The following is a 26,243-nucleotide window of genomic DNA, read 5'->3' on the forward strand; positions in this document are numbered from 1 at the left end:
GACAGACTGCTGTCGTGCCAGCGCTGAAAGGCCCAAGGATCTGGCCGTGGCTCGAGAATCCTTGAACCTCTCAAGCGCGGTGAAAAACCAGTAGAACGTAGCCAGACGTGGCGACGTAGGGCCACTGACGATGAAATCGCTCTGCCCAGCGAGTCGGTCGTGTCCAAACCACACCGGATCGTAACTTGGCTGCATCTCTCCCATCCTTGACAGCCTGGGTGAGAGTGTCCCGTACGCCCTCCAGGACCTGGGGCAGCACCTGTGCCACCGTACCCCATAAAGTATGGGAATAACGGCCCAATAGGCAAGAGGTGTTTACGGACCTCAATGCCAGGCTGGTGGAAGAAAACATCTTCTTCCCAAGCTGATCCAGCCTCTTGGATTCCCTATCTGGGGGAGCGGAAGGGAAGGCACCACGGGAAGTAGAGGCTTGGACAACCAAGCTCTCAGGAGTGGGGTGTTGTCAGGAAACTAGAGTCGCTAGGAGCGGGTCTATGGCGGTGGCCGACCGTCCTATTCACTGGAGCCCCTGTGCTGGGTTTGGACCACGTACCCAGAAGGATGTCTGTAAGAGCCTCATTGAAGGGCAACAATGGCTCCGATGTTGACACCCCCGGGTGAAGCACTTCTGTCAGGATATTCATCCTGACTGGCACTGTAGGCAAATCTAGGTCTAAGACCTCAGCTGCCCTACGCACCACCATAGCGAAAGAAGCACCCTCCTCCGTAGCCACATTAGGAGGAGAGAGCATACCAGTATCTGGAGACGTGTCCAGTCCACTGGCCTCCCCTAGATCCTCATACCAGTCCTGTTGCAATCCAGATTCTAAAGGGTCCTCAGACCCCTCCCATTCCTCTCCTGCGTCTGGCTGTTCTAAATAATGCTCAGACAATGATCTGGGCCGAATTGGCTCCGTCGAAGTCGACGTCGTATGAGGTCGCTCTGGCTCCGGATCATCCGGAATAAGGATGGAGCTGCCACTGGTGGGCGCCGGTGACAGAATCGTCGACTTAGGACCCGGCGCCGAAGGAGGCTGACTGAGAGAGACCGGCGACGGTCCGGATCCGGTATCGGAACCTGGGGTCCCCAACGGTGCCGAGGCCGAAGCCACCGGCGGTGAATCCGAAGGGGCCCCTTCTGACCCCGCAGGGCCCGAACACCCACCCGAGGGTGCAGCCCGCTCAAAAATGAGACGCATGGCCTCGTAGAATTCTTTTATCTGAGCGGGGGTCGATCCGGTCCCCGGAAAGGGGGGAAGACGCGGAGTCGACCCTCAGAACCGCGCTCGGAACGTCGACATTCCCTAGACGCCTTTTCGTCCGACGGGCGTGGTGAAGACGAAGTCCGCTTGGACTTCTTCTTCTTCTTCTTGTGCCTCTTACCTTCGGATGACCTCGAATGCGAGGAAGAGGACTTGGGGCTCCAGGAGTGGTGCTGCGACCTCCTCCTACTGCAGGACCGTGACCTTCACGGAGTTGCGCCGACCGAAGACGAATGTCGGGCCACAAGAAGCTTAAGAGATCTCTCCCTCAAGGCCTTTGGCGCCATGGCACGACAGTCGGAGCACGAGGTGGAATCGTGGTCTTTCTCCAGGCACCAAAGAAAAACTTGGTGCGGATCCGTCACCGACATGGTGCGATGACACGCACCACACGGCTTGAATCCTGTCTTTCTCGAAGACATGACTCCAAACAGTCAAAAAAGCGTCGACAAACCGTCTAAGCAGGGTAGCTCTTTCCAAAACTGCGCTTAACCGGCGCGGAAGGAAAAGAACTGACATACACGTGCCGAGACGGCATCTATATAGACAACCGTGACGTCATAGACGGCTCCAACGACGCTGACGACGCAAGCGGAGCTGGTCGACACACGCGGATCCGAACGACGACGCCAGACGGCGCGCACGCAGGGTACTACTCAGAAAAAACTCAGGATTCGAAGCTGATGCCAGGGAATTCTAAGGTAAGGAAGCTGCAGCTAGAAGTCTCTATCAGATACATCCTTTCAGCGAGACGTTACAGAAGATGGTTAGTGTGTTGAAGTTATGTAAAAAGAAGCTGCCAATACCACCAGAATTGTAGCAGAAATGATGAGTTAACCAAAATTTTATATCAATTTAAGTGGGTAAAACCCCGACAGGCGAACACATTTCAACTGATTACATACGAATACCTTTGTTCTGTTCTCCCCCTACCATTCCCTAAAAGAACAATTACCTAAAGATACGTTAGGATTTGACCCATCTTTTCCGTATACCTTTAAATTTAACAACAACAAAAATTATAACAACTTCAGTTTTCAATTCCAGAAAATAATAACATACCTAAATGCAAAGGAATTCAGTACACCTGATTCATTGCAACAGAATTTGTGCTGCCCTCACATTTTAAAATCCTTTTTCCAAAAAGGAGATTTTTGGATCCTTTTGCCACTCTCCTTTACATTCTGTCGACCTCTAAGTCTTTTTTGCTTTATTAATACCAGCATTACGTAAAGGCAGCCTATGATTGTTCTATTTGTCACATTCTCCAAAATGATAGCATTTCAAACACAACCTTTACTTTCTTAAGACTGGAAAACGTTGACATCCCTTTGCCCAACCATCCTCCCAATTTGATCTTCACCACATTACCCACACAGAACTTACGTTCAAGTGTTCGCATCCTTTCATTGTGCCTTTCTCTGTATTTATCTTGTCTGTCTCTTACTCTGAGAGACAGAGGACACATTGATTGATACCACACCATCCCCTCACATGATGGACATTCCAGGCTGGCAGGAATTCTTCCATGTAACATCACAAATAAGGACTGTCCTGTTACTGAATATGGAGCTGTCCTGTAAATCCATAGCATTCCTTTTAACTCCTCCTTTCCTTTCAAACTGCCTTGCTCAGCTGGTTGCAAACAGTCATTCAACACTCTGTTAAAGCATTCCACATGACCATTTCCCCTAGGGTGGTACAGAGCCATTCTGTGATAGATTACCTTGCGACGCTGCAAAAATTCTAGACACAAATTGGGGACCAACATCTGCCTCAATTTCACGGGGAATACACTCCCGCATGAAAATATTGTCTAGAAAATGTATATCTTGATCTTTAACTTCACCCATTAATTCTACATCTGTCCATTTTGAGAAGTAATCTACTAAGACTATGGCAGACTTACCTCTCTCACATCCACATAACAAAAACCCACAGATTCCCTTATCACCAGTGGCGTAGCGGGGGGGGTGCAAGGCACCGGGCGCAACATCTTGGAAGAGACTGGAGTGCTAAAATCCACGGGTTAGGGGGCGCAAATTACTTGCCTTGCCCCGGGTGCTGACAACCCACGCTACGCCACTGCTTATCACTAAAGATTTGTCACTGTGCATACAGTTTGCACCTTCTCGTACACATCTTACACATGTTTCTTACTCATCTTTCCTACTCACAACCCTTAGTGGGACACCAGAAGTCTAAGCAGGCTCTTCGTTTTATGGCCGACATACTAATGTGGCCTCAGTGTATTAATTCCATCATTCTTTGTCGGAGAGATATCGAGACCACAAATCTTTGTCACCTGAAGACTACATTGTCAAACAAGCATTTGCAATGCAGTGGGTCTTGCATTTGCTCGAGTTAGAGCTATTTGTAAATTACAATCGTGCAATTATCAATGTAATAGGGGCAGTCTGAAAGGTGGCAACAAAATCGCCCCAAGGAGGCACACACACAAAGCATTTACCAATGATAAACGATTTGTGAAAGGCAAGCCCAGGAATGGGTGAAAGTGATCGGCATGCGGTGGGTGTGGTTAAAAGTCCACAGTACTAAGAACATGTCAAAGCACGACAATTCACGACAATTCTTGCCAGACCAACTTATATTAATCAGTTCGTCTTTTTCGAACACCTTTGTCTTAACTTTTGAAATGTTTCTTTTTCTTAACAATCCTTCATAATCATGTATGCCCTGTTTCCATGCATCTTCATTTATAAATACCTCAGACACCACCTCTTCACCTTCAACTAGTCAGTTGTTCTCACATTTCTAGGTTCCCATCTAATGGAATTCTGAACGAGCAATCGACTGTAATGTTCCTTGCACCGGGAACGTACTTCACTTCAAATGAATAGTCCTTCACCAGTGGAGAACCCCTTACTGCTCCTTTGGTTTCGAAGATATCTGGGTGGCTTATGATCAGTGTGTAGTGCAGAAATCACTTCCCAAACATAGGTATACAAATGGTGTATTCCCCATCAAGAAGCAAGCACTTTTTCAATAACTGAATATGTTCCTTTTGCACCTCTCAGTGAACGCTACGTGAATGCCACTATTCATTCCTTCACACAATTTAATTGCATCAGAACAGCCCCAATCCATAATCACTCGCATCAGTCATTACAATTGTCGTATAGCGAGGGTCAAATGTCTTCAAATCTGGAGGTTGTAGCTATTAATCTCTTCATTTTTATAAATGACCCTTCAAACTCTCTTGTCCATTCATAGTTCACCTCTTTGATTAATAACTGCTAATCTGGTTGGTACATTCAGCAAAATGGTCTACATATTTTGCGTAAATTTCGTCAAGACTCTGCCACCATTGTTTCTTATTAACAGAGCTTGGGGTATCCACAGTGTAATTTTTTTGATGTGGGGATGGGAGTTTTAAAGAGTTTTCGAAGTAACTTTCCTTTTGACACACACCCATCTTGAACATAAATCACAAAACATGTTAGTGATGGTCCATTACAGAGTGGATTGCTGCTGCTCATTTTTTTCAGCTTAAAACAAAACCCTGCTATTAGCATAATGCTTCTTTTGGCCAGAGCCTGGTGCCCCACTGGGATCACTTGAGGCTTCCCAGTTTGAAGACCCCTATTCAGCGCTCTCTACAGCAAGTTGTGCCCTTGAAAAGAAAAATGTATGCCCCTATTCGACATTCAGTTTTTTGGCATACTTTTTACAAAATTCTCATGGCACATTCATATTAATCACTGTCTTCTAGACACATTTCATCGTCCTCCAGTTTATCAACAACAGATGAGTTTTCAAAAATCTGTTTCCCCGTAGTCCCCAAATATTTATTGGTCACTCAATCATTGATTTGTAGAGTGCTGCTAATCACCACGCTTGATATGCCACAGACCCATTTGACAGTCCAGTCCTCTTGTTACTATCAAGACATGAAGTTTTAAAAATGTAAATATATGTGCATTTGGAATCAGACAAGAGAGACGTTTAGAGGGCAAATAATATTGCAATTAAATTGGTTTCTCAGCCGGTTAATAATGCGTGATAATAGTGTGATTAATCCCCATGACAAATTACTGATGATGCACTCAGTTTAGACCAGAACAACAGCTCGTCACAGAATGTGGAATTCTTTGCTGCTCCAGGAATGTTTATTTTTGAAACAAGCATTGTGACCGCTTGTGTGATGCAAATGTTCCCCTTTGAAATAAACTCTGTGAGGAGGTGGTTTCCTTGCACCTCAAGCCGTGATCACTTTAGAAATACTTTGACAAGCAGAGGAAAATATGTCGGTCAAAGGCAAGATGAGCATTAATATCAAAGCCGAAGCACAGAGCAAGATTGTTGTAGATCCTTGACACCAGAAATATGTGATTTAAAAGTTATTTAAAGCACTTCAAGTCCTATTAATGCATCTGCCATCCACACATGAGAGTTAAACATGGTAATCCCTGGCGGAAAGCATACAGGTGTCAGGAATTCTCATTCCTGTCACCTGTATGTGACACGCCACAAACCCCACCCACTCCTGGAACCCTGAAAATCGACCCCCCATTCCTCCTCCCTCCAATCTCCCTGTTGGCCCTCCACAATCCCCCCCTCCCCCCCTCACCATACCTCTCCCATCTCCATTCAGGTCCCAACCCCCACACACACATGTACCCATATACCGACATACACACACGCATTCATACACGCATACACACATCCGCCCTTCGCAAGCACATCCCCATGCACGCACGCACTCACTCAACACACATCCCACACCCACCTCCCCTCTTGGCAAGCACTTACCTGTTCTGTGGTGCTGCTCCTGGAGGGAACAGGCTCCTAGGATGCATTGCTGTGTCTCCATACACCACCACACCTATGACTGCATCATTATAGGCGTGACAGTGTCTGGACTGATGTGGCAGTGAGGGTGGAGCAGAATCCACCCCGCCACCGACCACCACCTTAGCGCCTGGCGTCCCTAACCGCCATCAATGGTGGTGAAGCTCCAGGCATCATTATCTGGCGGGATGCCTGCCGCCGCCACTGGCGGTCTTCTGTCGAATGTCAGCATGGTTGGCGGTGGGCTATCCCACCAAGATCATAATGACCACCTATGTAGTTGTTATACATATATAATGATAATGGCTCACACTGTGGCCCTCATTACGACCCTGAAGGTCATGGCGGAGGGCATGTGTCAAGCTCTGTTGCATGTAGGAAATGCTGAACAACTTGCTGCTTTACTACTATGTTAATTTGTGCTGTACAAAAATATTCAATAACGAGCTATTTTAAAAACAATAATTCCTAAAAACTCCAGTGTCTAGTAGTTTTCCTCTTAACTGTTTGATTATGCAAAGTGCTAGAGAGTTTAATAAAAACAAAAATAAAAGTGCATTAAAACAATAATCTGTACGAGTGGATTGTAGGCATAAATAAACGCTGCATATTAAATGTGAATTTTCCTTTCCAAATATTGCATGACCTGCACTTGGTTAACTTGCTAATGCTTTCAAATTCCAAGCTGCTATAACTCAGCTGAAATGTTTCTTTTGTGACTCTTCACATACCTTCTCATGACACAGACTTCCTGAGCTAACAAAGAAAATAATATTTACTTTTCTTTTTAAATACTTGACCTGCATTGAAATTCCTAATTTGCTTAAAATGTTTTAACACTTGTTTCTTTGTGAAAAAGGTTTTAGTGTGAAGATGTGTGAGAGGTGAAGAGATAGAACAAGCTCATACCTACAACTTACATGATTATTCTTTCTTTCAAACGTTTAGGGTTATATAAGAACTTCACTTGATGTTGCAATGTTGTAGTTAAAAGTTTAAGAAATGTATCTTGTGTTTAGAATACTCTGTGATAGAACTTGACATCTTGACGTAAACTGTCCCTGTCTTGCAGAGCTTTCAGTGTTCAAACCTATGAATCGTATCCTGTATTAAAATGTCCCAGGGATGGAACCTGTACACACGCAACAGAGCACACAACACATTAGCTCATGGCATAGGCAAACACGCTACAGAGCACCTGCTACAGAGCACACAGCATTATCTGCTTTCTTCAGAGGCTCTCATTATCTCTATTTGCCTTGACCGGCACATTTGTCTTTCGCAGCTGAAAAGCATTAGAGGCTAGGGAGGTCCTCAGATGTTTGTTCCTTTTTGCTATTCTATAATGTTTCCTGTTACTCTCAGATGCCGATAATTCCCTGTTGTTGTCAGTATTTCTGCCTTATCTGGAAACTCTTTAGGAGATACTCAATTCAATGTATGTTTTCTGACTTAAAAAAGAATTAGATTAGGGATCACATTTATGGGACACACTTTATCCAGTGTTGTACTGGACTTAAGATTAAATAGAACTAATGATTAATAAACCTTTATAAATCAACTTAAACTCTCATTATTGACACAAATTTAAAAGTAGAAGTATATTGTGGCTTGTGTGTGCAGCTACTTTTGTCACTTACCTCCTAGTTTTAGAGCCATGTGACCCAAGAGTTGGGGAGACTATTAGTTGAGTATTTATAAGTTACTCCACGCTCCAAAAACTTGGTAGTAGGGTTACAGTTTAGGTAGTGAGAAGAAGAAGTTTCAATAATTAAAAATTATCCAGATTAGGGAAAAGCCCAATTGCCCAGAACCTGATTTAGAAGACTGTTGGAATGCAGTTTCTGAAGCGACTCCTGATATCAGTTGAAGACTGATGATTCAATGGGTGTGAGTATTAATAGGGTGATGCGACAAAATTATAATGATTAATGTGGTTTATGAAATATTAAGTGTATTGAAAGTTGATGTTTTGAAGTGTTCCAATTGCTTATGTTATATGTGCTTTTGTCGAAGAAGAGAGAAAGGTTATTGGAGTAAGACGTAGTCTGAGATCGCTGGATATTGATTTATAGATGCTTCTGCCAGGTGAAGTGCAAGTTGTGAGACGTTGTCGACTAGATATTTAGATAGGGATGTAAGGAACTGTTGTGATTGCTCTAATATTTATCAGTGCTAGTGAAACCTGATGAGCAAAGGTGACACTGCATTAATGAGGTGATTTCCCGTTGGTAGGGATCTCATGGATATAGGTGAAAAACTTCTGTTGATTGGAAAGATGGTAAGTGTACAAAACCTATTATCCAATTGATGATTGTCCTATTGTTATCTGTTGAAGAAGCAGACAAAGACTGATTTTATTTTACATTGCTTAGTGATTAGTAATGAAGTTTTTGTATTGTGTGAAAAAAATTGTAAAGGAGCGAGTTGCTGCGTCATATTGTGCCATGTTGGTATTGGTCAGTTAGTGTAACACTACACAGTGTGATTGGTTGAATTAATGTCAAGAGTTGCCCTGAGATTGGATTACTGAACTGCATTTTGATTTGTGGAAGGGTTCTGAGATTTGACATATACGAATCAATGTCAAAACATTGAGACGCTTAATTTCTGTTTATTGATTTTATTGACGTTAAATTGAAATTATGACATTTTTCAAGGCTTTAAGAACTCTAATGAGGAAATGTGATGATTGAAATAAAGGAGGGTGACAGTATGCCTGCACATCACATGATGATTGAGGAAGGGTTACATACATGTGTGTGGCTTAGTCAATGGCGCAATATCACTGAGAAGTAAGGTGCACTGAGCTTCCTTAGACGGGGGACACTTCATGTAAGGATTAATAATAAATTAAGAGACAACCTTAGTGAAATAAAGCCGCCTCCTAGACCTGCGCAGTTTGAAGCACTTCGGTTTTGGGAGAAAATGGCATGAAATAAAAAGAGAGAAAAGTACCAAAGAAGAACAAAAAGATCAATGAGAACATTTTCAGATGCAATTTGGAATGATCATACTTTTTTGAAAAACCTAAAAAGAAAGATTAGAGAGGTCAGTGAAACAACAGATTAAACAAAATCTGATACTGATTCTCTGATGATATTATAGAGGAACACTTAGCCACACATCCACCACCTTATGTGGGTCCTGTACCAAATGATGGAGCTCAGTTGGCTAATATTGTGACAATAGCTACATTTCCTGTAGCTCCAGTTGTTTCACAGGGTACTAGTCCAATGCAAGCAATACAGCCAATAGTTGTACAACCAGTATTAACATAGATGATTGTTTCACAGCCTGTAACTCAGGAAGCTATTACAACAGTAGCAGCACAAATAGGAACTGCTCAGACTGTAATACATGTGGATTGCACAGATTCTGTGATTACGCCTTAAGCCCAAGTTACTCAACGGGTATCAACCCAAACAGTACTTGCACAAGTTGTTTGTAAACCAGCTACACTAGCTCAAGAAGGCACTGGAGGTACTCTAGTAAATGGGTTTATCACAACATCACAAGACTTTAGTTTGGACACCCCCGCAAACTATTAAAACATTAGGAGAAAAAAAGCAATTTGTCTTCACAAAACAAACAGCGCAGGTGAAATTAATTTGCTAGAAAGTAGGATATTTCTCCTGTGGTTTGAAGAAGCTGCCAGAAACTGTGTGAAAGTTGAGGATGCAGAAAGACAGAGTACTAGCTTAAGTCCAAATACTATTACAGATGCAGAAAAGACAAGACATTAAATGTTTCAAGATTAATAATTTAATTGGAAGAAATAATTAGAGAATGTTTCGATCTTGATAATATAAATCATTATCAAGAACAATAATGAATTTATTTGTGCAAAGAAATTACACGGTTAGTTGTACATGAGAAATTGACAGACTTGGCAAAGAAAAATGTTGTCAATATCACAAAGAGCATCCCATTAGAGAAAAAGTTTAAGGTAAATCTTGGATGACAAATCAATTGAAAACATGCATTCTTCAGTAATGTGATTTATTAATTTAATAAAGTGCATACACAGATGGAGTGAACTTTATAAATGGGAAAACAAATAGTCATAAAAACATGAAAAGGAAACCGGCAGAAGAGGCTGAGGTGAAAAATAAAATGAACTACAAATTCTGAAAAAGATGAGGAAACTACTGCCTATTCGTTAGGGAAGATACTGTGTGGAGGTTATGTTTATGTGCCTTGGAGTAGAGGAAAGTTTGCATCATTTACGAACAATATTCCAAAGCTGAGGGAAAGTCCACTTGAATGGTACACACAAATTGAGATGTTTTTTAAAATTTCAAAGGTGCTGTGGATTGATTTAAATACGTTCTTTGAAATTGTTGAAACAAGTAACTTGTGGGCAGAATGTAAGATTGCTGTTCAGTGGTCAGATGCAAAACATCTTGAAATTACATATATGGAATTCTTCGTTTCTCAGTTTGTACTTGGTCTGAGGCCCGAGATTAGTCCGCACATACAACAGAATGTGATTTGCTGGCAGATAAAGTCCTTAGATGAGATTTTGAAATATTCACAATATTTCAGTGATGAGCAAGAGATGAAACAGCGGGAACTTAAGGAGAACTTTATGTTGGCGCAAATTAGGTTTTCACGAAGAAGGTTTCAAAATCAGTTGTTTGTGGAAAATGGTGGTGCCACTCACAATTTGAATAGCTTACATGGAATTCAAGCCATTGGTTTCCAAGCAGGAATGCAAGTTGTTCATCATTATTAACTTTATTTCGGTAAGTAAAAAACAAACCATTAAAGTACAATACACAACAAAAAGAAAGAGGGCTTCCTAAAAGCAGGGGAGTACTAAAAGAATAAGGTAAAAGCACAGTTAAAAGGGACAAGACAAGTTTAAAAAACAAACAAGAAATAAGCAGCCAGATAAACATCACTTAATATAATGAAAGGCTGTACTCAATAATGAGAATAGTTCCATGAATCAGCACTGGTTAAAACTATAATGCACCAATATCTATATCCTGTGGAGCAATCGCACATCCAATTTGATAAATATACATAAATAAGTCTAAAAATTAATTCCCCACTCTTGCTCCTTAAAATTGCCAATCTCAGATGTCAAATGTTTTCCTTTTATTTTTATTTTTTTATTTTTTTTCCCCATTAATAAAACTATCTGGGTGGATGAATTTCTTTTTAAAATTCTCACGACATAAAATGAGGGTTCAGTTCTATAGGTCTATAGATAATCCATAATAAACCAAACCAAGGTCTATGTCCTGTACAACAAAAACTGCAATCATACATCCAAGTTGAGTAAATATACATAGATAAAACTAAACAATAACTACACAGTTTTGTCCCTTAAACTTGCTAATCTCAACCGCCAGATAGACTCGAGAAATCTTGCCACTGGTAGAGCTATCTGGACGGACGGGTCGCATTTTAAAATTCTCTCAGCGTGAAGACAGGATCTAACCCCTAATTGTTTGCAAAGCGGGATGAGCCAAAGTGCTCTTTGTTTGTGATATGCTTGACAGTGGAAGAAAACGTGTGAAACAGTTTCTTCACTTTTACAACCCATTGGGCAACCTTTAGATCTATTAGTTGAACTGGACCATTTGTACGTAAAGCAGCACAGAGGGAGAGACCCGATCCTAAACCTGATAAAAAGGGCACGAGCAAATGGAGATAACTTTGCATCCAAAAAGGGCTCAAATTCGTAATGACATTTAACCAGTAAAAAATAGTCGGACATAGACAATGGAATAGAACTAGCAAATTGTCCAACCTGACCATTATGCCAATAAGCATCCTTTAACAGCTGTGCAGCATTTTTAGGAATAGAAGTAGGATCATGCCAATAGGAACCTAAGCCAAGTCGAGAAAAGGATTGTTCAACAAAAACGCACCATTTAGATTTAATACTAGAATCGCGGCCCACCACATTGAGAAGGCCACACCGAAAAGGGGTTAGGGCATCTGTTGTCCACAACCGAATCCAAAACAGCAGGGGCCTTAGGGCAGCAATCTGTGAGATTGAGAAAAGATTTGGATACAGGTGAATGGGCAAGGATGGGGTACTCGATGGAACCTTTAGCATCATTTTTAGAAACTGATTTTCCGCCCTAGCCAGATTCGCCAAATTACAATGGCCCCAAAGTTCAGCTCCATATAAGGCGGCCCCCCTAGCTTGAGCTTTGTATATTTCCAGTGCAGGAGATATTGCAAATTTCGGGGAACTAGAGGCAAATCTGACAATTCCACCCGCCCTCTGCTTCAGGCATAATAAAGATTTGTGGCGCTGGGCATGCCAAAGATGTGAATCTTCCACTTTGATACCTAGATAATCAATCTAGGCTGGAGAGCAGCCTAGAAAGGCCCATAGCAGTACGTGATAACAATAGGGTATCATCTGCAAACAGAAGACAGGGAATCTTCTGCCCGCCCAGGCTAGGGGCATCACTTTGACAGTCTAAAAAATATGGCAAACAGGCATTAATAAACAAGAGAAATAGGGTGGGCGCCAAGACACAGCCTTGCCTCACACCCCGTGCAGTTGGAAAAGCAGTAGTCAAATCGCCAAAAGCGCCCCACCGGACTTTAGCACAATTATCAGAATAAAGATCCTTGATAATATTAATCATGGAACCCGGAACACCGGTGGTACTAAGGACTTCCCAAAGCTTGGCACGCGGGACCAGGTCAAACGCAGACTTCAAATCAACAAAGGCCACAAATAAGTGGCCTTTGTCTGCATATACGGTCTTCCACTTGATGGTGGTAAATCGGAAGATCTGATCGATAGTGCTGATCTTGTCCCTAAATCCTGCCTGGAGATGGCTTAAGACCTGATTTTTCATTATCCATTGTTTTAATCTAGTTAGCAACTGGTACGAAAAAAAATTCTGCAAGTTGTCTAATAGACTAATAGGCCTATAATTCCCGGGGGATCTCTTGTCTCCTTTTTTATGAACGGGGACAATAATCGCCATCTTCCACGAGAGCGGATAGGATCGAGATGCCATGGCAGTGTTTGATACCCTGTTGATATATCGGGTCCACACAAATAGGTCTGATTTGTACAGATCCGAGGGAATACCTTCTTGGCCAGGGGCCCTTCCAGATCTTTGAGCGCAAATTGCAATCTCTGTTTCTTTTAGGGTGAAGGGCGGCATTGCGGGCTGGCACAGTGCATAATCTGTGGAAGTATCATAAAACTCCAGCCGAGAGCCATACAGTTCACGAAAATAAGACAACCAGGTTCCTGGATCGATATGACATTCAGTAGTGGATGACAGGCCTGGGTCGCTGCGCGCAACCAAAGTCCAAAAGAGCTTAGCGTCACGAGAGCTAGCAGCCTCCGCCAGACACTCCCATAAATGCTCCTCATATTTGAGTTTTGATAGAGTGAGAGTAGACACATAGTTCTTTCTCGCATATGTAATGTCATCCCGGTTCTTTACCTTTAATGCTTCAGATAAAAGATGCTTGGCCACCCGGCACTCTTTGTCAAACCATTTGCACCTAGGAGCAGAAGATTTTGTTTGGGGTTTGGAAGGTTTAGTGAAAAGCTCCTTAAGTTCCGCAAAAAAACCCACATGGGCGGACAAACTTTCTGAAGGAGATAACGCGATGGAGTCCTCAAAAAGTTGGTGACGGGACAACATAATGCCAAGCTTGTGGGTCAGTAAGTTAGATTTCAAAAATGAAGGCCACTTTACCGCAAGCTTAGTAGTGGAAAGTTTCAACAGATCACTTCGACCAACCAAACCAGCGAGTAGATCAAACAGGGCTACGTTATATGCAATTTGCAGGGGGGCATGGTCGCTAGTGTGGGGAAGACCCACCTCTACATTAGTTATGAGATGCCAAACTCGCAAATCCAAGATGACATAATCCACACGACTACTATAATTACCTCTGAAAAAAGTGGGCCTAGCAGGGTTATCATTTGGAAATTGGCCATTTCCAAAATGGAGGCCATAAGTAAGTGCAAGGTCTATTATCTGAGACACCCTAGGGAAAGGAATGAGTGGCGTAGGATGAAATTGAAGTGGGGGAATGTTCCACACTACGTCCTCATCCTGAGTGGACTCAGCAAAGGCTGAGCCAAGTTCAATTTGGGCGTTAAAATCACCAGCAATAATGACTCGGTATTTAGAATGGAATTCTGAAAGAACATTATGCAAGCGATGAATGGTATCAGACTGTTGGTTAAGGGAGCCTGGACGGTTATAGATATTAATACACAGCACAGGGGTACTAGACCTAGGATGTATTACTATGGCTAAAATATCACAAGAATCAACAGCAATTTCCTTGACATTAGCCATCTCAGACATCTTAACCCAGATACATAGACCCCCAACCGCCCTTCCCCTGGGGGATTGAATTGCCTTTTTTATAAAAGAACGATAACCTTGCCTATACACACCACCCATTGCCCAAGTTTCCTGGAACATGCAGATAGAGTAAGATTCCACAAAAGCCCCCCACTCCGGATCAGGCAGTTTGCTCTTGATACCTGCCACATTCCAGGACAGCAAATGCCCTTCGGGAGTTGGAGTGTTACAAGTGAGCGTACCAGAATCAGTATCCGTAACTGATTTAGAGTTTACTATAGGGGTACAGAGAGAAGCACTTGAAATGGGACCACCTGGGCTGATTAAAGGTCTTTGAGACAATGCAAGTGGACCACAGGATATGCAATGATTAGGGAAGCGTAGTCAGTCCACATCAGATGTGTCCCCTATAGTAACGGGGTCTTGAGTACCAATATGTTTAGGATTGTGAACCAAAGCAGCCCCATCAGCAGGGAAAGGCAACAAGCCAGGCTTAGGAACAAGAACTGGAGCACTGCAGGCGATTCCCTTGGGCCTAAAAGGAGGGGCGGGCAAGATCTTGTGGCCAGTAGCAGGCAGGCGTTCGCGGAAATGTATATCAAGGTCAGTTCTTAACATATTGCGGGCTTCCATCTGCAAAAGACCCTTAACTAGTTCGGGGTTAGTGAGGTTAATTTTAATAGTGTCACGGCCACCGGGATAACCACATACCCGAGAAGCAAAGACAATGTCAGAGTGAATAATAGAAGCACAGCCCCTGGGATGACGAATCCAAAATGCCACCTTGTTAACAAGAGAGGAGGTATCTTCTCTGATATGAGATGTAAGAGGAGGAACATTGCACAAATAAATACAATTTGAACTAGACACATGAGTAGAAGGGGCCACAACTTGACCAAAGTCAGAAGAAGAAGGTGCCGAACGTACTGTTGACGTGGCCGGTTGAATCCTATGGCCTGGCTTATTAGTGGGGCCCTTGTTATGGTCCCCACTTGATGAAGAAATAACAGGTAGTGCAACCGGGCCCAGAGGACAAGAAGATTGTACCGGCACAGGAATCAAAGTACGGTGAGGAGGTGGGTCAATTTTTTTTAGGAGATTGAGAACCTCAAACAGTATGCCCTTTAGCTCCCCGACTTCACGTTTTAAACTAGAGACTATTGTTAGCACGTCTTCTCCTGGAGGGTCACAGGGAGTGATAGCGTGTGAAGATCTCGAAAATTGGTTGGCACCCACCGAGTCAGCCTGGTCTAGAGAAGAAAACCGATTAGCTCAAGGGATGCCACTGAGGATACGATCATAAGAAGTAGCATCTAAGTTATCCATTAGACCAGGGGGAGTCAAAGATTTAGGCAAACCCAACTGGCTAGGCGATACAGAAACTTGCACAGGGGATTTCAAAGGCTGGGGATCAATAGAAGGGTTAGGGCCTGCTGTTAGGAACGGAAGTAAAGTCCCAGATTTCAGTCTCTTGCAGGCTTTGCTCTCCTTTTCCTTGAGAATAGATTCCACCTCCTCAATTAAGTTATCAGTTTCTCTTGAGACGCAATTTGAATGAACTTGCGCTACTCTATTGAGTTTTAGGTTTTTAGATTTAGCACCTGCAGCATCAGGACTGGTGCGCGCCTTACGCTTCCCCATGCTCGGCAAGGAAAATAAGATAGATAAGGAAGGGCAAAAAAAGGCACTCACTACACTCTTGTAAGGTGCACGAACAAAGATTTTGGAAGAGAAAACCAAGGGGGTTGGCCCAGCCCAGCCTCTTTCGGGCACTGACGGGCAAAGGACAGGCCCGCCCTTGCGTGCTCAAATCAAGTTTAAAGGGCTCACAGCCCCGCCCCCAGGCTCCAGGGACTCCTCAGCTGACTTCCTTCGGCACAAACGCGCGTCCCGCGAAGCGGGCGCGCTCAGATCAAGTTTAAAGGGCTCACAGCCCCGCCCCCAGGCTCCAGGGACTCCTCAGCTGACTTCCTTCGGCACAAACGCGCGTCCCGCGAAGCGGGCGCGCTCAGATCAAGTTTAAAGGGCTCACAGCCTCGCCCCCAGGCTCCAGGGACTCCTCAGCTGACTTCCTTCGGCATAAACGAGCGACCCGCGAAGCGGGCGCGCTCAGATCAAGTTTAAAGGGCTCACAGCCCTGCCCCCAGGCTCCAGGGACTCCTCAGCTGACTTCCTTCGGCATAAACGAGCGACCCGCGAAGCAGGCGCGCTCAGATCAAGTTTAAAGGGCTCACAGCCCCGCCCCCAGGCTCCAGGGACTCCTCAGCTGACTTCCTTTGGCACAAACGCGCGTCCCGCGAAGCGGGCGCGCTCAGATCAAGTTTAAAGGGCTCACAGCCCCACCCCCAGGCTCCAGGGACTCCTCAGCTGACTTCCTTCGGCACAAACACGCGTCCCGCGAAGCGGTCGCGCTCAGATCAAGTTTAAAGGGCTCACAGCCCCACCCCCAGGCTCCAGGGACTCCTCAGCTGACTTCCTTCGGCACAAACGCGCAAGTTGTTCAAGTGGGAATGGTAATGTTTCAGAGAAAAGAGGTAGAGGTGCTCCGATTGATCTGAATACTGGTGGTGGTGTGATGCTGAAGAACATGACTCCTTGTCATTTGTATGAGAGTTTGGGCCATTGGAAGCGCAAGTGTAGGCTCAATCAAGATGGAGTGAACAGTGATCACATCAAATGCAAGGATTAAACCAATTTCAGATGCAGAATGTTCTACACAACAGGTACAAGTGCAGACACAAAATCATGTTTAAATGGTTCCAGTCCCACAAGCACCCATAGTTCAACAAAATGTAAACCATGTGAGATGAAATCCAAATCAGTTGTCCAAAATAAATCTAAATGTGCTGCAGATGCAAAACCAAAATGCGATTCAGCAATTTCCTATGTTTAACTATGAAGATTCAGACTCATCACATCGACGGTGCCAGAGGAGGGAGGTAGATTATGTGCTTGCTGCAGTCTTAGAGCTAAACCAGGGTGGACCGTTTGTGGAAGGTGAAGTAAATGGCCACCAAGTGTCATTTCTTACTGACATCGGAGCTGCCCATTTCACTGTGAGAACAGCAGAAGTACCAGATCTACCCCTCTTGGTCAAAAAAAGATCCAAGTTGTAGGAGTTGCAAATAGATTACCAACACAGTCTCAAAAGAGGTTCCTGGAAAATAGGTTAATTTGAAGAAAACCAGGAGTTTGTTGTTTTGTGAAGTCCTGTAAACCTTTTAGGGAGAGATTTGTTGTGCAGGTTAAATTGCATCATCTATTGTATGCCTTAAGGAGTTGAGTTTCAGACTCAATGAGGATGTTGATTTTAAAATAGCTCAACAAGAAAGAGTAGGGATCTATCTAATGATGACAATAAAATATTTCCCTGCAGATTTAAGAGTAATAGTAAATCAAGGAGTGTGGTATTTCACTGGAAAATATATTGGACTAATTAAGGGAGTAGAGCCATTCAAAATTAACATAAAACCAGATGCTTTTTATCCAAAAGCACAGCCATACCAAAAGACTCCTAATGTGATAGGAGGAATAGAACCAATAATGGATGATGATCGAGAGAGGAATCCTGAAAGAAATAATTGGGAGTCCATGCAACTCACCAATTATGGGATTACGAAAGCTCAACAGGAAATTCAAAATAGTCCAAGATTTGAGAAAGGAGAAGGATATTGTAAACTTATTTTGTCCTGTGGTACTGAATTCAGCCACCATAGATTATCAAGTTACATGTACAGCTAAATGGTTAACAGTGATTGACCTTTGCCAGATTGTGTTTCCGTTTCCATTACACGAGGAAAGATTCAGAACATGTCAATACCAGACTAACAAATATGAGCTGCAAGGTCTTGCAGGGAGTAACATTGTGCTGAAAATATGTCATGTCTTAAATCCCAGTACACCGTTACCCATTCCTGACAGAGATGAATTTGAAGAATTTGAGCGTGATTGCCTTGATGTCACAGGCTTAAGCACTAAGCACAGACCAGACATAAATGATGAGCCAGATTACATCCTATTTGTGAATGGCTCATGCCTCAGAACAAAAGTGACTATATTTATCGATAGTGAGTACAGCTTTGGTGTTGTCCATGATTTTGGGCGATTATGGTCATAATAAGGTTTCATGACCTCGTCTGGTTCACCCATTAGAAATGGGGAACATGTCAAAAGGCTATTGGAAGCTCTACAACTCCTAAATGATATTGCTGTGGTGAAATGTGCAACACTCATGAGCAACAAATATTACGTCACAGTTGCCAATAGATATGCTGATGAAGTGGCACGCTGCCACCAGTTGTGGCCTGTACATTTAAAGGAACATTCACAAGTACATCTTGAGAGGAAATTTTTTTTTCTATGATACTGATGGATGGAGACACACAAAAAATGAACTGAGAGGGATGCAAGAAAATTTCCAGAAACGGGAAAAACAGGGATGGATCAGAGCAGGTTGTGGGGAAAGATGAATAAAACATTTAGGTTTCAGTAGATGGTAGATGGTAGACCAGTGCTACCAGACAGTCTGTTACCTCCAATGACGACATTTCCACAGACCACCACATTCAGGAAGAAATGCCAGGGTGCAAACGTTTAAACAACACTGGTTTAATCCTAGCTTTAGAGGCCAAGCAGAAGAGTTGTGTTATCGTTGTGTGACATGTCAGCAGGTTTATGTAGGCAAACACAACTTACACTGAGTCACATAGGGAGATCAGGTGGTCCTGTTAACTGGATGCAGATGGATTTGATCAAAATGCCTGTTTATTATTAGATATATCTTGGCGTACTGTGCTTCTTCTCAAGATGGGTAGGAGCCTACCCAACAGGATGAAATTATAGTCTGTGTTGCAAAGTTACTGTTGAGGGAGCTAATACCTAGGTACTGTGTACCAGTTTTTCTGAAATCTGATCAAGGTATTCAATTTAATAGTGAGATTATAAATATTTTGTGTGCAGTACTACAAGTTTGCCAGACGTTACATTGTAGTTACCAACGTGATGCTTTAGGAATAGTTGAACATTTAAATGGGACAATCAAATCAAGTTTGGCAAAGGTTTGTGCATCCACTTCACTGAAATGGCCCGATGCTTTGCCTTTGGTGTTAATAAGTCTACGAAGGGCACCTGACAGGAAAACTGGTTTGTTGCCCCATGAAATGTTGATGGGCAGAGCAATGAGACTACCTGCAGTTCCAGAAAATGCACTTGTAAACATAACAGATGACATAGTACTCAATTACTGTAAAGTATTAGCTGATGTGGTGAATTTTGTCTCTCGACAAGTTGAAGCTGCAAATTCACACCAAGAGCAATGCCATGACCGTAGGCCTAGAAATTAGGTCCTAATCAAGAAACATATGAGAAAGTCCTGTCTGGAGCCACATTGGAAAGGCCCTTATCTGGTTATTCTAATCACTAGCACAGCTGTCAAGTGTGCTAGAATTCCAAACTGGGTACATGCCTCACATACCCAGAGAACAAGACCCTTCCTGGAATTTGCCTCTGGGGTCTTATTGGAAAATGCCTGAATCTAATGTCTAGTTTACAAATATTTATAAAAGTATATATGTGACAATTTAAATTCTTCATCAAGCTCTTACAGTAGCCTTACTTCTCCTATTTCACACATTGTGAAAAAGTGTATCAAGCCTTTTGTTTCTTATGCAACCAACACTTAGGGCCTCAATACGAGTTTGGCGGTCCGAGGACCGCTATGTTGGCGGTCTGACCGCCAGCAGGCTGGCAGATAAGACTGCTAAACTTTGGCGGTGATCCCAATGGAATACAGCCAAAGAACCGCCTGTGCGGTCAGACCGCCTCGGACTATTGTAGCCACCAGCAGGCCGCGGAGACCATGTTTCCATTGGACCTATTACGAGGTTGCACGCCACCAAGATTTCCGCTGTGGTCAGACCACTGCAGAAACCCAGGTGGAAACTAACTGTATAAAAGGAGACACTCACCTTCTGGTGGCCACACTCGTCCGACACGCCATGGAACCAGAACTAGACGTCATCCCGCTGCTCCTGCTCCGTGGCTCTTCTCTGATGATTTCATCCATGTTGACCCTCAAATCATCATCATCAGTGAAATGTGGATGTTTTTGTGGGGACAGGATAGTAGTGGAGGAGACGGTGAGGTAGAAAAAAATGAAAATAAAAATGAATTGGTGATGAGGTGTGGCTTCTGTGATGTGAATGGGTGACGGTTGGTGTCTAATGTGTGGGATACTAATTTGTGTGTAGTGTGTGTTGTGCAGCTGTGGGATGAGTGCTTGGTGAAATGTGTAGGGAGGCCCATTGTATGCTTTGTAATTTTTTTTGTAGCTTCTTTCTGGATGTGTGTGGTGTTTTTGTTGCAAAGGATTGTGAGGTGTGAAGGGGTGTGTTTTATAGTGCAGTGTGTAGGTGTGTTGGGTGTGTGGATGTGTGTCAGGTGTGGGGTTTTCAAACTATCCAGTGTGGTGCATTACTGATGTGGCCGCCGTGGTTCGCACTATCGTGATTTGTGGATCGTAGTAGGATCAGAGGTTTTTTGGCGGGATGGCTGTGCTGGTGGTAGGACTGCCTCTTTCCCACCCTCCAGTGTCCTGGTGGTTTCTGAATTTTGGCTGGATTTTGGCAAACTTCACTGTGTGACTCTTAATACGGCGGTCGTATTACAGCCAACACTGTGGTCTGTTGGTGGCCACCACTGCGGCAGTCTTGCCAAAAGACCACCAAACTCATAACGAGGGTCTTAGTTGGCAACTGGGGCAAAGATTATGTTGCCTGGGATCGGCACAATCACTTTTATTTCAGTGCTTACATGTTGTAAGTCTATTTTGAGGTGCCGTTTATCTTTGGGTTTCAGTTCTAAAGAAATGTTAAGAGAAAATGCACTGCCTTCAAATGTACTGCTTATTTGATAAGGAAAATGTTGCCTTTTATAAGCATGTTTTAATGTAGTGCTTTTTCTATATGAAATGATTTAGGATTACAGGTAAGTAACCTTTTTTTTCTTTAATAAATTGTCTTTTTTATTTTATTTTTGTAGTGTGAACATTAAACCTGGTATGTGGCATTGTTTTGGGGTTCGACACTTTTTCTTCACTTTTTCTTTCTTCTCAACAGAACTCTTGGTGAACATGGAATGCTTTTTGAAGGAATGATCACTGTCTCCAAAACAAATATGAACAAATGCATCCCATACAAATATTGCATTGTACGTGGTGGGAAGTTTGAGTATGAACATATATACAAATTGGATGTGCCTGAAGGAACTATTGTTAATCGCTGCCTGAACATAAATGAAAAATACCTAAATAAAGGAGGTAAGCCATGTGTGCAAATCTTCTTTGACAATAGTAGAGTCACATTCTATCTAGTGCGTAGGAGCATCAAACTATTGCTGTTCATAAGTAAAGAAGCATCTGTCATACAGAGGACTTGCTGTTTATATGGTGTCATTAGTAGGAAATATCATTCAAAATGTCAAAATTGTTCTGCATAGTTTGATCGTAGATTTACATGAAGGTCGTATTTCACCATCTAGTTTTGGAGTGTTTAAAATTCCTCATTTTTTGTTGCGTCCTCCCCAGCCTGGGTACCCGCCAATGGATATGCCATACATGGAGCTATCTATTAGATGTCTTTATTCATCAGCGTGTAACGGGGAACTCAACATTTCAAACCTGCATTCACTTCACCATGTTTTAACACTCATCACATCTCTACGGAGTTCTTCGGGAGCCAAAAGGGGTCCGTCATTTGTACTCAAACTACACTATAAATCCCCCTCTATTAAATAAAAATATATATATATTTTTTTGTACAACTATCTACACAATCATCACTGTTTGATAAGCTTTCTTGGCACTTTGATTACTTTTCCCAATCGTGTCTTCGGAGACTTGGAATCTGCAACAGAAATGTCCATGATCTGCGTTGGTGATGTAGGAGCAATGGCAGCCTGGGGTTTTCCAATTGTCCTTTCAGATCCAGGCTCTATGTTGACTTAAGCATCTAATGAGTGATGAGCCACCTTTCTAAAAAGCGAGGAATCTCGTTCAGTGGATTTCCCAGGACGTTGGGAAGTCACCGTAAGTCCTTTGCTGGTTACAACATGAAATGATTCGGCATCAAATGGGGCATCATACTTTACGTTTTCTTGGTAGAGCTCTCGATCTCTTGTGAAAACAATGTCTTTTGTAAGCGTCTCTTGTCTGCATAGGCCTTCATCTTCTTTTGCAATCCATGTCTTTTTTTTCCTCAGTTCTTGATATGGTGTTGGTCCACTGAGGTAACTTGGCTGTCATTGCTCTCCCAAACATCAACTTTGCAGGGCTTTCACCTGTGGTTGAGTGAGGAGTTGAACGGTAAGCTTGTACGGTAGAATTCAAGGCAGTCTTGAGGTCGAGTTTTCTAGTGTAGCACGCTGAATAGCTTTCCTTAATGTTCTCATGAAGCATTCAACGAGGCCATTGGCCTGTGGACAAAGAGTTGTGCTGTTCTGTTGCTTTACACTCAGCAAATTGAGAAAGTATCTAAACTCTTGACTGCTGAAAGGTGGACTATTGTCAAGATCTTCTGCTAATGGAAAACCTGAGCAATCACCCACAATCACCATCAGGTGATGCTCATTGTCAAAGGGACCAAAAAGTAAACTGATATACTTTCCCATGCATAGGTTGGCAACTCTGACATGTTTTAGGAGTGTTGACTGGTTCTCGATAACTTGCAATTAAATAGATGACAGGTCTTCAGTTCTTTTTCATCTTGTTTATCAAGATGAGGAAACCAAACTCAATCTTGGCAAGCTCGTTTTGTGGCAACAATTTCATGATGTCCTTCATGGGCCACTTCAATCAGTTGTTGTCGCAGACTCACCAGAATGACAAATCTCGAACCCTTCAGGATAATGCCTTCTTGTGTCATAGACTGTCTATCTTTATTTTTAAACTTATGGTATTCATTGATACTGGTAAGAGGTTGAGTATTTTAGTTCCATGACTGATGAGTGATAATGTCTCTTGACTCATGGCAGTGACAGATTGTTCCAGCGAAATGGCAGCAGGTGTGTTTGATTTTACAATTAAATTTATGTAGGCCTCAGCTGCCTCAGAAGAGTTACCTTGTTATTGTATAGGCACTCTGGAGAAGTAGTCTGCAGGGTTTTGATCTTTCCCTGGACGATGCACAATTGTGTAGTTGTACTCTTGTAATTATAGACCCCAGCATTCGATGCGTGGCAGCATCGTGGCCCTTTGGATTGCCAAAGATGGACAGCAAACCTTAATGATCTTTCGCAAGCGTAAACTGTTTTTGGTAAAGGAATACATGGAAATATTCAGAAGCCCAGACTACTGCTAGACTCTCTTTTTCAGATTGTGAATAAGCATGTTCAGTCTGGGACAAACTCTTGCTTACATTTGCCACACCATGTGTAAGGAAATGCCTCCTTGGCATGGTTACCCCCTGACTTTTTGCCTTTGCTGATGCTATGTTTTGAATTGAAAGTGTGCTGAGGCCTGCTAACCAGGCCCCAGCACCAGTGTTCTTTCCCTAACCTGTACTTTTGTATCCACAATTGGCACACCCTGGCATCCAGATAAGTCCCTTGTAACTGGTACCTCTGGTACCAAGGGCCCCCTGATGCCAGGGAAGGTCTCTAAGGGCTGCAGCATGTTTTATGCCACCCTGGAGATCCCTCACTCAGCACAGACACACTGCTTACCAGCTTGTGTGTGCTAGTGAGAACAAAATGAGTAAGTCGACATGGCACTCCCCTCAGGGTGCCATGCCAGCCTCTCACTGCCTATGCAGTATAGGTAAGACACCCCTCTAGCAGGCCTTACAGCCCTAAGGCAGGGTGCACTATACCATAGGTGAGGGCACCAGTGCATGAGCACTGTGCCCCTACAGTGTCTAAGCCAAACCTTAGACATTGTAAGTGCAGGGTAGCCATAAGAGTATATGGTCTGGGAGTCTGTCAAACACGAACTCCACAGCACCATAATGGCTACACTGAAAACTGGGAAGTTTGGTATCAAACTTCTCAGCACAATAAATGCACACTGATGCCAGTGTACATTTTATTGTGAAACACACCCCAGAGGGCACCTTAGAGGTGCCCCCTGAAACCTTAACCAACTATCTGTGTAGGCTGACTGGTTCCAGCAGCCTGCCACACTAGAGACATGTTGCTGGCCCCATGGGGAGAGTGCCTTTGTCAATCTGAGGCCAGTAACAAAGCCTGCACTGGGTGGAGATGCTAACACCTCCCCCAGGCAGGAGCTGTAACACCTGGCGGTGAGCCTCAAAGGCTCACCCCTTTGTCACAGCACCACAGGACACTCCACCTAGTGGAGTTGCCTGCCCCCTCCGGCCACGGCCCCCATTTTTGGCGGCAAGGCCGGAGGAAACAAAGAAAACAACAAGGAGGAGTCACTGGCCAGTCAGGACAGCCCCTAAGGTGTCCTGAGCTGAGGTGACTCTAACTTTTAGAAATCCTCCATCTTGCAGATGGAGGATTCCCCCAATAGGATTAGGGATGTGCCCCCCTCCCCTTGGGAGGAGGCACAAAGAGGGTGTACTCACCCTCAGGGCTAGTAGCCATTGGCTACTAACCCCCCAGACCTAAACAGGCCCTTAAATTTAGTATTTAAGGGCTCCCCTGAACCTAAGAATTTAGATTCCTGAAACTACAAGAAGAAGAGGACTGCTGAGCTGAAAAACCCCTGTAGAGGAAGAACAAAAGACACCAACTGCTTTGGCTCCAGACTTACCGGCCTGTCTCCTGCCTTCCAAAAGAAACCTGCTCCAGCGACGCTTTCCAAGGGACCAGCGACCTCTGAATCCTCTGAGGACTGCCCTGCTTCAAGAAAGACAAGAAACTCCCGAGGACAGCGGCACTGCTCCAAAAGAACTGCAACTTTGTTTCAAGGAGCAGATTTAAAGACCCCTGCAACTCCCCGTAAGAAGCGTGAGACTTGCAACACTGCACCCGGCGACCCCGACTCGACTGGTGGAGAACCAACACCTCAGGGAGGACCCTCAGGCGACTCCAAGACTGTGAGTAACCAAAGTTGTCCCCCCTGAGCCCCCACAGCGACGCCTGCAGAGGGAATCCCGAGGCTCCCCCTGACCGCGACTGCCTAAACTCCATTTCCCGACGGCTGGAAAAGACCCTGCACCCGCAGCCCCCAGCACCTGAAGGAACGGAACTCTTGTGCAGGAGTGATCCCCAGGAGGCCCTCTCCCTTGCCCAGGTGGTGGCTACCCCGAGGAGCCCCCCCCTTGCCTGCCTGCATCGCTGAAGAGACCCCTTGGTCTCCCATAGGAAACTATTGGAAACCCGATGCGTGTTCCCACACTGCACCCGGCCGCCCCCGCACTGCTGAGGGTGTACTTTTTGTGCTGACTCATGTCCCCCCCGGTGCCCTACAAAACCCCCCTGGTCTGCCCTCTGAAGACGCGGGTACTTACCTGCTGGCAGACTGGAACCGGGGCAGCCCCTTCTCTCCATTGAAGCCTATGTGTTTTGGGCACCTCTTTGACCTTTGCACCTGACCGGCCCTGAGCTGCTGGTGTGATAACTTTGGGGTTGCTCTGAACCCCCAACGATGGGCTACCTTGGACCAAAAACTGAAACCTGTAAGTGACTTACTTACCTGTTAAAACTAACTATACTTTACCTCCCCCAGGAACTGTGAAAATTGCACTGTGTCCACTTTTAAAATAGCTTATTGTGTTTTATGTAAAAAGTATACATGCTAATGTAATGATTCAATGTTCCTAAAGTACTTACCTGCAATACCTTTCAAATGAGATATTACATGTAGAATTTGAACCTGTGGTTCTTAAAATAA

General features: G+C 43.9%; 1 protein-coding gene across 2 annotated transcripts in view; it reads left to right on the forward strand.

The window, feature by feature from the left end:
• RNF213 (ring finger protein 213) overlaps nt 1-26,243 on the forward strand; it is a 1,978,231-nt gene that overhangs the window by 329,013 nt on the left and 1,622,975 nt on the right. For both annotated transcript variants that reach the window (XM_069199724.1, XM_069199725.1), the window contains exon 6: nt 21,508-21,707. In XM_069199724.1, coding sequence (XP_069055825.1) covers nt 21,508-21,707 — 200 coding nt within the window. The remainder of the gene's footprint in view (nt 1-21,507; nt 21,708-26,243) is intronic.

Source organism: Pleurodeles waltl, chromosome 7, assembly GCF_031143425.1.
Source record: "Pleurodeles waltl isolate 20211129_DDA chromosome 7, aPleWal1.hap1.20221129, whole genome shotgun sequence".
Classification (NCBI taxonomy): Eukaryota; Metazoa; Chordata; class Amphibia; order Caudata; family Salamandridae; genus Pleurodeles; species Pleurodeles waltl.